Source organism: Rhopilema esculentum, chromosome 10, assembly GCF_057945365.1.
Source record: "Rhopilema esculentum isolate cy_ngs chromosome 10, ASM5794536v1, whole genome shotgun sequence".
NCBI lineage: Eukaryota > Metazoa > Cnidaria > Scyphozoa > Rhizostomeae > Rhizostomatidae > Rhopilema > Rhopilema esculentum.
In genome coordinates this window covers 1,616,415-1,627,425 of record NC_142824.1, presented here as the reverse complement: position 1 = coordinate 1,627,425, position 11,011 = coordinate 1,616,415, and the positions used below count along the sequence as shown (strand labels likewise).

The following is an 11,011-nucleotide window of genomic DNA, read 5'->3' as shown; positions in this document are numbered from 1 at the left end:
TTACTAAGTGTAGAGAGCTCTCTGATATTGATGGGGATATCGTCCCAGGCTTTAAGAGCCGAATAGTGAAAGCCTTTCTTGACGTATTCGAGGTTATTTCTTGTGATTTGTAGGTCCCTGCAATTCCTTGTTCTGTAGTTGGAGTGCTGGGTCCTATGATGATATTTCCCAAAGGCTTTCGGGACATAATCTGCTGATTTTTTTGTATGTCATAACTGATCGATCGAACTTCGTTGTTAGTTGCTCAACGGTCAGCCAGTTATGAGACCAGTTGTCTTTTAGTCTGGCCTTATCAATAATCGAGCGTGCTCTGTCCTGCAGGCGTTGGAGTGTATTCAATTTTGATTTAGGAAGACTTACCCAAATAACATTAGCGTGTCTTAAATGGCTCTCGACAAGTGCACGGCACACATGGTCGAGCTGGGATTGTGAAATAAGATTTTTCAGTTTTTTTAAGCGACTTCAGACCGCCGTTAATCTTTCCTTTCACTTTGCTGAATTGGTCATCCCAGTTTAGCCCTTCGTCCACCATAACCCCTAATGATTTGGTCTTCGCAACTCGCTTTATTTCTGAATCATTAAGGTGCAGTGGTTTTGAGATTTCAACTTTATTTGTCCTCCGTGGATGGCCAATAATCATATATTCAGTTTTTTCGGGTTTGCGCTTAGTTTGTTTATCCGCATCCATTCCGAGATGTCTCTTGATTCTTTTTGGGCATTTGTAAGTAGATCCTCAATGTTACTAAATGTTTATGTAACATGTGTGTCGTCTGCATACATGCTAGCTTTAGAGAGTTCTAAGCATTTTTCAAAGTCATTTAGGTAGATGATAAACAGGAGTGGTCCCAAGCATGACCCTTGAGGTATACCACATTGTCTAGCCCCCGACTGTTGTCCATTAACTGAGCAGAATTGTTTTCTATTACTATGCTCCAGAGATTCCCAGCATACTGAGTGCATTTAATTTTTTATCAGTATTGTATGATCTATGGTATCAAATGCCTTTTCCAAATCCAGAAAGATGGCCAAGTTGAGCTGTTTTTTGGCCATATTGTCATACCAATAGTCAGTACCATTTATCAGGGATGTTGTAATGGAATACAGTTTTCAAAAAGCAGATTTATTTGGCGTCGATACTTTGTTTGATATGAGATATTTAATAAGCTGATCGTGAACTATTTTTTCCAACATCCGAAAAAAAACTGAGATAACAGAGGTAGATCTATAATTGTTTCCATCCCTTTTTGTGCCTGATTCAAAAATCGGTGCGTCTTTTGCTAATTTTCAGATATCTGGGTAAGCACCATACTTTAATGATGAGTTGAAAACCATGGTAAGTGGTTTCCAAATGAAGTCTGCTGCATCTTTAGTTACCTTAGTGGAGATCTTGTCCGGGGCCGGTGCCTTACCATGTTTTGCCGTCACATAAAAATGAGCAAGACAACAATTTTTCTTGGACTGATGTCTTCCTTTTCAACAGAGTTAAAACATTTTTGTAAAACTTCCTCCTATAGAATGTGTCATAGAGAAAAACAATTAAATTTTCAGATTTCAAAATATGAAAAACAACCATATTTTCGAGGAGATTTTGCATTTATTTTCAAAATAATAACAAGAAAGGTCAGTTGATGGAGGGAAACGCCGCGGCAAAGTAGACGTGAGTCTTCGAGCAGTTAAATGAAGGTAACATGTAAAAAGCCGAAAGCGACGCGGCAGTCGCGACGAGACCGTCCGGATTTTCCTTCGTTGTTCTTTTGGATTGCCGTAACAGTTTGGGCTATTCATTTTGCCTTTCACCGCACATGTATGAAATTTTTCGATAATCTTCTCTTTGACTGCGGCAAGCATAGCTTGCATGTTTCTCTCATTAAAATTGTACCACCCCAGACGACATCTGAGGCACATTCAAAGAAATTTCCGCTGTGTCGTCGAAGGGCTTATCCATTTTTACGGAATGCGTATGGTTTTCCCCTTTGTCTTGTTTTTTATGAAATTTGTCTGTCCCTTCAAATATATTTAATTGGAAGGACATTCCTTCGCCTGTTCCATGCCCAGAGAGACAAGACTGTTTTTAATCAAGCTTTAATCATAGTCTATGTACACATTTAAAAGCACGAATCGCCTTTCATCTGTTTGTTGTGCAAGGGCAACACCTTCTTCGTGATTATTCAATGAAAAATCCTTCAAAATAGCCGACTCAATGAATTCTCCATCTTTTCGAGAGACTTTCCTCTGTTTTGCGCCTTTTATCAAGGGCCTCACTGTATAAATATTCCTTACCAACTGGTTCTGGACATGAATATTACATTTTTTACGCAAAATACATTTTTCTTTGAAAGCCGCATTCAGCATCGATTTGTGTTATGCTTTCTATGATATATTAATGCATTTGAAGAGCTTGCAACTCAGAAAATTGTTTTTCATATAAAGTCGAGTTTTTTAGTAGCATTTACTTCACCTCCAGCAAATTGAAAATTAATGGTCCGCAATGATAACATGAGGCCAGCAAGAAAACTTTGTGAAACCAGCAAGAAATTTTGCATGAAAATTCGCTTATAAACTAGACGGCGAACTAGACCTAACTAACCGAAATTGGGGTCTATTTGTCAGGCTAGGAGCTAACGAGCCTTGACTGCAAAATTGATCCCTAAACAAACACCATGCAGCATCGCAAGGAATGTGAAAGATTTATGTGAGTGCTGATCGCAACGTCGGTATTTAAATTGATGTTGTTTAAGAGAACATTGAATCAATAATTATCTCATTTTCATGTTCTGCTTCTCACAGATTGTGATCATAAAACAACATCATTTAGCTTATAAAGAGCAGAAATTCAGACAAAAGCGACAAATCGTGTCTCATATTATAATATCTCGATCTATAGATAGAGAAAAAGCTTGCCTCTGCAAATTAGATATAGTTAGAATTACATCGCTGTTACTCTGGTGACTACCACTTAAATAGCAAAATAATTGATATAACAAAATACTTAAATACTTCATAATTTTGCTTGTATCGACTTCATACAATCTTTGAATCGCTTACCGGCAGTATTTCATACAATGAGTGCTCTTAAAATTTGATTTAAGCCAGCGTTTGTTAAGCAGCAAATAAGGTTGCAATTACAACATCCCTGGTGACTATTTCGAAGCTCTCTTCCGGTCCTTCCTGGCACTTCTGTACTATACATGTGGTTTGTTTGTATTAAAACAGCAACCCTCCCATAAGCCATAAGTAAGGCGATAATGTTACAAACACGTTCACGCCAACTCAACTTTTTCTACATGAGAACCGAGTTGAACATCCTACCCTTGTGTTCCATGAAGGTGCGTGACTAGACAAAGTAGATGTCCATCATGGGGACAGTTTATCGAGTCAATGTTATGTTGCTTTACATACAAGCACCTTCTTAATGTATTTACGTCGAAGCAGTCCGGATCTTTTGCATAAGATGTATACTGGCTTGATCACAGATAAATAAGGTTTGCACTGACCGCAATTTGTTCGGTAGTCCCTCCTTGCAGACAAACTGTTTTGAAATACATCAGGCATACAGGTACTATAGCAGGCATTGGTCTGGTATTCGTAACTGCCGCACCCAGGAATCGTGGCATTTCTCATGATTGGTAGTGTTTGGCACTGGCGCTTGTCTGGGTTGACATCATGCACCACTCTGTCTTTCCAGGGAAGGCAAGCAGTATGATGGAAAAGCCAGTGAAAAGCCAAGATTGTTGCGAAATGTTTCAACATAACGAATCAGACTGAGCTGCAACAAAAGTCATTACATCAGCACAGTGACCAAGAAAAAGTTAAATGCATAGCTTCTCAAATGATTTAACCAAATTTAGACGTCAATTGCCTGCTTAATTGGCAGATTGTCCTAAGTCTAATCACTGTTTTGCTAACATTATCACTTAGAAAAAGTTGGAAATTGTTCGTCCATGTAATGTGCTGTTGCCCTATAAAACGTGAAAGGTTACTCACATAAAAGAAGGCAGTGAATCCCAACACGTCAATAACACAAATTTTAATTAGCGAAACGTACTCAGCATACCTTAAAAACTTCTAAAACCTTTCCTTCTTCTTAAATCGATGATATTCCTATCAGCAACGAGATGGAAAATTAGCCTCAGAAATCCCCAACTCCTGAACATGCGTGCGACGAGGAGAACGTTGTCAAACTAGACATTATTGTAATGGCTGGTCTGTTTATAGATCAGTAGCAATTTGGGAGGGCATCAATGAATGAGCAGCGAACGCATACCCGCTGGTCTGGAGTGTTGCGAAATTGAAAAGGAATAAAAATTGGCGAGATTAGCGGATTATCTCGACCGAGTTTCACAAAAAATGAATCATCCATTTGCTGTTAATTCATGGCAGTCAAGAGTTTTTATTATCATCTAGCAATATTCCGAAGGGGACATATTTCCATTTCCGTTCACGATAATAAACCCAAGCATCTTATAAACAAAGTGCTTTCTCCGAGGGATAAAAATAGGAACGCGAAAATTGGTGACTGCTGAATGCGAGACAATCGTTGCAAAGGATTCATGGTTTCAACCTCTTACGTCATAGTCGAAATGCTAAGCTAAGCAAATTTTCTAGAACATATACAACAACAAGCAGATGCAAGTGGCAACGAGCTTTTTTGAACATCACAGCTTTCACTTTTATTCCTTTGCTTTTCCCCTCTTACCTGAACTGGTCTTAATAATAAAAGCATGATTATGAAAATAAAACATCAGTTGAAAAAATAACAAAATCTACTTGAATACCTTGCTACTTTCCTCTTTTAAAATGAAAACCGTCCTGTTTACTGCTCGGATGCCATGCTCAGTTTTTCAGCGAAATGAATCATTTTCCCTTCACTCCGGCCTCTTGACTTTTCTTTCCAGTGCAACACCCACAAATACAGGCACATAGGTTGAATGGACAAAGCTTTCCACCTTCGCTCAAATTTTTGGCAGTCACTTGGTATTGAAACAGGCAGCATAATATAGAAGAGCCCAGCCAAATGCTAAACATTATAATACCTGAAAGATTAATGCAAAAACTATTGCAAATAAGGGCAAAATCCAAAGAAGTTTTTTAGTTGATCAATTGTTTCTTAAAGTGACGCCTGTCTGTTCCGTTTAACTTGCCGGTTTTAAATGTGTGAGTTTCAAAATTCAAAAGTAGGCATAGTTCTCAAAACACAAAGTGAAAGTTGCACGTAATAATGGATATTTTCTCAATAGAATCCAGTTTAGTATGCCGAGCGAACAAAGAATCAACCTTCTAGACTCAACAAATCATGAATACCAGAGGGTGCAAATGTGAATATACACTTAGTGAGCAAAAGTATTGCACAGGTTTGACAAATGCGTAATGGCGACCGCGTTGTAAACAACAAGGCGATCGATATTGAAACCACTTTTGTGAAGCCATTAGGGGTCTTTTTATAATTAAAAACCAGTCAAACCAATCTTTCTATACTGTTTGTAACACTTTTAATTTAAAGATTGGGAAAAGTTACTTTTTCAAAGGTAAAATTTTTAACTTTTTTTGGACAGTCTCGCAGCTTTGAAACTTTTATGAGACTTGCTAGAAGTTTGTCAAAAAGTGTTGTAACAGGTACTGATAATCGCGAAATGATAAGTTCAGAAAAACATTTGCAAGATCACATTTAGGTGTTGAAGTACCAAGTTGATCATAAATGGACTTGTATTTGGTGGAAAGTGGGATAATTTAAGCCATTTTATCAAGCCTACTCTTTCACAGCTTTTGAGGCACTCGAGTGAATCTGTTTATTGCGGAAAATTTTGTATTTTCATTTAATGAGAGGACGAAATGTTGTTTTACGCAATTTGCAGCATTATTTGTTCCCATTACAAAATGGAAATCGGTTGGAAAAGATGGCTTTTACCACAATTTGTGCCACATTTTATTGATTGAATTCTACTGCAACATATCACGAATCGCCCGCTGCGACTAGGCCCATTGCAGCTCCAAAATTTTCTGACCAAAATTTTTAGGATATTCCTCAACAAAAGTGAGGAAAATGAGCAGTTCTAGACACTCAAGCATTAAGTAAGTACTCCTGAGTTCATTGTAATAAGATATCGCAAACTGGAGCAAAAATGAACTTTTTTATTGCACATGTTTGACAGGTACTTCAATCATCATGGTAAAATTTTTGTGATTTTGCAAATGTCGATATTGTTTAAAAATAGGCAAAAATCAAGAATATTCTTGCATTTACAATTTTTAGCAGCAAACCTTGATAAATTTTCCAACATATTCCAGTTAAAAAGTCATCTTATAACTTTGATGACACTTGCTATGGCCACTTGTATTTTTGTTCGCTAAAATATTTTGCTGCAGTTCCGCCATTTCTGTTTCAGCCTGTGCAATACTTTTGCTCACTAAGTGTTTATATATAGATATATATAACACACAATGAATATATGCCAACCCTATAAGTTAAACAGTTTATTATTTGTCATGAGACGAAGAGTTTTCATTAGATCGAACTTTGTGAGACAGCGCGTTAAAAAACCATATTTTGTTTGCCTTTAAAGATTTCACGATATATAAATGTAATTCTTGTACATACTGTTTCTGGATGTCCAGCATTTTGAAAGGTGAAGTTGCAACGTCGGGTGTTTTTCTGAAAACCATTGAAAATGGTTGTCCAAACTGGCATTTTCTTTCATGAAGTTAATCAAAGCATACAGGGAAAAGGAGAAGGCACTCTTGACGAAAACATCAACACCTAGATAACATAAAAACATTACAATTACGCAATAATTGTGAAAAGGGTACCTTGTGATGGTTTATAATTAGGTGGCCTAAATAGGCAGATCGCAGAGGTCTACATAGAACACAAAGTTGTTTACTCAGCTCAGTGATAATGGTCAAACGTGGACTAAACATGCTGACATAGAAAGAGGTTTCGGTGTAGTGTCCTTCATATGCTTATTTATATACTCCATTTATCCTGCAAAAAGTTTTTTTCACCACTAAGAAGGCATGAATAAGGCTGCAACTCACCGCAAAGAGCGACGTACGTGCCAAAAAACGATGTAGACAATACTGCGAATGGCTTCTCGTAACGCAAAGTAAACGAGCCAGCTACAACTGCACTTAGAGTGAGAAACGAGCCAACTTCTGAAAAGCTGCGGAAAAATAAATAATACATTTGGTAAAAAAAATATGGCAAACAGGCTCTTGAGAAGGATGTAGTCAAGACAAATGTTAGGTAAATTAAGGACCAAGGAACTAAGGTGACAGTTGCCTGGTCACCGCTATACTTTTTTATGTTTGCTCGTTAAAGTGATATGTTGAATGGGTTAGGTAAATTAAGGACCAAGGAACTGAGGTGACATTTGCCTGGTCACCGCTATACTTTTTGATGTTTGCTCGTTAAAGTGATATGTTGAATGGGGTGATGCGATCTCTTAGCTCATCTGGCCTTCATATTAGTGACAATATTACGCGAAAGACGAACCAATGTTCATAAAAGCAAAATCTTTGTACACATCATGACATATTTTTCACAACACAAAGTTTTATTCAGTCAACAATCGTCATGACCAAGTCATAGTTCTGCTCGGTCCTACTCAAGAATTCCATCAACATCAATGGCCGTCCGATTCACAGGCACAGCATTTGCAAAAACTGGGTTGCTTGTGCAGTGCACGTAAGACTGAGGCAAGGCACCCTTTCCAACTCAGATAGAGATTTCTATCTACATTAAATAAGGCTGATTTCCCTCGAGGCAAATTTCACTAAAATCATAATTCGAGTTTCACCAGACTAAACCTTTCGGCGCCTAATTTGAAAATTGCGGGCATTGCGAATGTTCGTAGATGCGAAATATTTTGCCATGAAAATAAAACTCTTCCTACTGTCTTGCGAATTAAATGTGAAAATACAAATTAAAACTAGATATCTTTCAGGACATTTCCCATCGAAGTCGCTGCAAATTTCGCTTGGTGGTAATCAGCCTTTACAAACCAACTTAGCAACGTTAGGAAATTTGTTGGAATTGAGTTTGGCTGTACGCTAAAGATGCAATTTAGGGTACAGCGAAATTGAATCTTTATAATCGAAACAACAGCTTTACATCTAAAAATTAAAGCTTCGTACCTTTTAAGGTACAAATTGATTGGAGTATGCAGCAACAGTAACGCAAACAACTGAAAAAAAATGCACAAAATTTCAGATATCAAGGATCAACAAAATCACTGTTGGAATGTGGTTCGAATTCAAATGTGGACATTTATAGACCTCCTGAAAAAACATAATATAGCCACCTCTGCCTAATTCCAACTCGTGTAATTCAAACTTTTCGGGTTCCGTGAAAATCTACTGACAAACTCTTACAAAAAGCCCCTATAATTCGAATTTCTGTAATTCTGATTTGTCGTAATTGAATCAATTTCGTCTGTCCCCCAAGGAAAATAACCTTTTTTTCGAACCTTCTGCGAATTTGTCACAAAGCTGGTGACATAAATTTCCTTGTTTCATCAAATTTTCTTTGAATTGCTGTTATTGTAATTTTTGGCTGTTAATTAAGTCATTTCCGACACTATTTTTTCGACAATTATTTGCGATCCAACATAATTCGAATTACATAGAGTTGACATAGGCTCAAAATTTCATAAAATGTGCTACTTTTCGAAGTTTTTCCGTTGAAAACGATCACTTGTTGGCATGAAAAGCCAACCAGTTTTCTCGAATGGACATAACATGTTCTCTTTGACACGGAATTCTTTCAATTTCTATTTGCTCTAAAATTGCAAGATTTTGTAACTGACCAATCCAAGACATTTTCCAATGATGAAAACACCAATTCTGTAGAGTCTGGTCACAATCAATCCGGCCACTGTCCCAACCAGCACACTCGCTCCAACGTGAACTAAAAGAGACAAATATTCGCGTTGTCAAAAGAAGAACTATTTCTAAAAAAGGACTAGCAACCAAAACAAGAGACAGAGCACGACGGAGGATCGTGTTTGCTAATACGGATTGAAAAGTTTTCTAAGCTGCCCGCGCATATTTATTAGTCATTTAAAGACTTCATTTGAAAACCTGAATAAACCTGAGTACGTCCACAGTAAGATTTACACAATCAACGAATCGATGATCGCATCTTATCGAATAGATCTTCCTATTTCGATTCAGTCATTCTGTCCCAACATTACGAAACGCGCAACGTACAAGCAGCGATTTCGATACTTTTCGATATTTTTTGTAATGACGAAAAAAAGCATAGGTAAACTGCAATTTTTTGCAACGTTGTCATTATTTGTTGTGAAATGTGAATTATTTTTCTAACAACCGAAATAGATAAAGCTACACCCATTTTTCATTTATAAGAAATAGCTTATAAAAAGCTGCGGCCTCTTTTTGAAAATTAGAAAGCCTCCTTTAGAAGGGATCGAATGCCAATCAAGCAATTCCAGAGACTGTTTTTGTTGTTTTTTCACTCCGACCACCTTTTACTGTAAGTTTCAAAATATATAACAATCAATGATTTATAAAATCCAGTAAAGTAAAGAGTGAATAGCCGGAAATTCTTTGCCCGTTTTAAAGACAGTACTGATTATACACGAAATGTGTGAATATTTCACAGCGCAAATGACCAACATGGCGATGAAGAAAGGAGGAAAGAGTAGTGAGGGGTTGGCTAGAAGGAAAACTTTCGAAAGAAGTGTTTGTCCAAAGCAATGCTGAATTTCGTTAGATTTAATCCTCTCATTGCATATAAAAAGGTATCCTCCTAACCATCCCGCAGAAAACCGATTCTTCCATAGATACATTTTTTTCAACTTCCTAAGGATAGATAAATAACGTTTAATAGAAGATTTCCTATAATACACAGACCCTCGTACAGTTTGAAACGTCTACAGATCTTACGTTGCTGATTGCATCAACAGTCACGTGACCACTGAAAACAAACCGTTCAGGGCACGTGCAAAAGAACAAACTGTGATCTATTAGACAACCGTAGTTTGAACACAAATTTCGTGCTTCACTTTCACTGCTTTTCCTCTTTCTGAACTTCAAAAACCCTTTTTGCCCTACTAGACATTTTTGCCTTGAGGATAATTGGAGTTAAGTACGATGCGTAATTTTTTCGTTTTTTAATACCATCTAGAAATTTTTCCCCTTCCAAGAGGTTAGTTGTTTATCCTTGTTCGGCAACAAAGATAAATCAACGAAAAATCAAAACAAAAACAAAGAAGTAATATCTACCTTGGCTTAGCCCCCTGCGGGTACAGCAATATTTTGTGTCAATAAATGATGGGCTGAACACGTAAAATGCAGCAAACGCTAGAGTGAAGCCAGTGAAAAACATGGCGATCTGCGAAATATAGGAAAATAGTGAGAGAATGTTGAACGGGTAAGGGTGCTAGAAATCGTTGGTATTTGGTAAAAGTGTGAATGGATAAGAATTTGATAGAAATTAATCGAGTATAAGGTATTTACCTTGATGAAGCGATAACCAGCGAGCGCCACCATTAGGCCGACCAATGCTGCAAGTTCAAGGAGGATTATATGACTTGTAGACCTATGAGAAAGCGAGAAGACGCATCTGAAGATGCTTTAACGTAGTGATGGGACCCTAGTTGCACTTAACATGCAAAAGAAAGTGAAAGATCACAAGTACAGTCACAAATACCACAATGTTCGTACGAGATTCGATAAAGAGGACATTTTTTGCTAAGAATAAGACCATAAAACAACAGCATTGGATCATTATTAGAAATAGATAATATTGTCCAAAGTGCTGCAATTCTGTGTCCTGATCTTTCATAAACCCTTCGCTTCATATCTAAAACCAAGCATGGACTCAAGCACTTGTGCAACTCACACCGATTTACCTTTTGATGAAGTAGTCGTTATAAAGCGAATAAAATGCCGAGCCTATCTCCCCAATGCAATTCAAATCTTCTTTTGATGAGTTCATTATTCAGCCTTTCTTCAGCAACAAATAAAATCCACGCTGCCAGTTAGCCGTTTC

The 11,011-nt window shown here is 37.4% G+C and overlaps 1 protein-coding gene across 5 annotated transcripts; it reads right to left on the bottom strand.

The window, feature by feature from the left end:
• Window positions 1–2,851: 2,851 nt before the first annotated feature.
• Window positions 2,852–11,011, bottom strand: LOC135685978 (transmembrane protein 198). 5 transcript variants are annotated; one of them, XM_065202115.2, is made up of 10 exons: window positions 10,872–11,011; window positions 10,477–10,558; window positions 10,243–10,351; window positions 8,802–8,902; window positions 8,131–8,180; window positions 7,033–7,157; window positions 6,596–6,754; window positions 4,776–5,033; window positions 4,055–4,272; window positions 2,852–3,766 (listed from the first exon to the last, which is right to left on the bottom strand). In XM_065202115.2, exons 1-8 carry the CDS (start codon window positions 10,955–10,957, stop codon window positions 4,855–4,857), a joined length of 891 nt encoding a protein of 296 aa, XP_065058187.2. In that variant the 5' UTR covers window positions 10,958–11,011; the 3' UTR covers window positions 2,852–3,766; window positions 4,055–4,272; window positions 4,776–4,854. The 5 variants fall into 5 exon arrangements, with proteins under 5 accessions (XP_065058187.2, XP_065058195.2, XP_065058179.2 ...); XM_065202123.2 differs by having other exon boundaries at window positions 4,055–4,101; XM_065202107.2 differs by having other exon boundaries at window positions 4,055–5,033.

Coding starts and splice junctions, on each gene's coding strand:
- LOC135685978 (XM_065202107.2), bottom strand. CDS start 10,957: ATGAACTCATCAAAAGAAGATTTGAATTGCATTGGGGAGATAGGCTCG. Junction 10,352..10,476: donor CTGGTTATCGCTTCATCAAG/GTAAATACCTTA, acceptor TATATTTCGCAG/ATCGCCATGTTTTTCACTGG. Junction 8,181..8,801: donor TTGGAAAATGTCTTGGATTG/GTCAGTTACAAA, acceptor ATTTTTTTTCAG/TTGTTTGCGTTACTGTTGCT.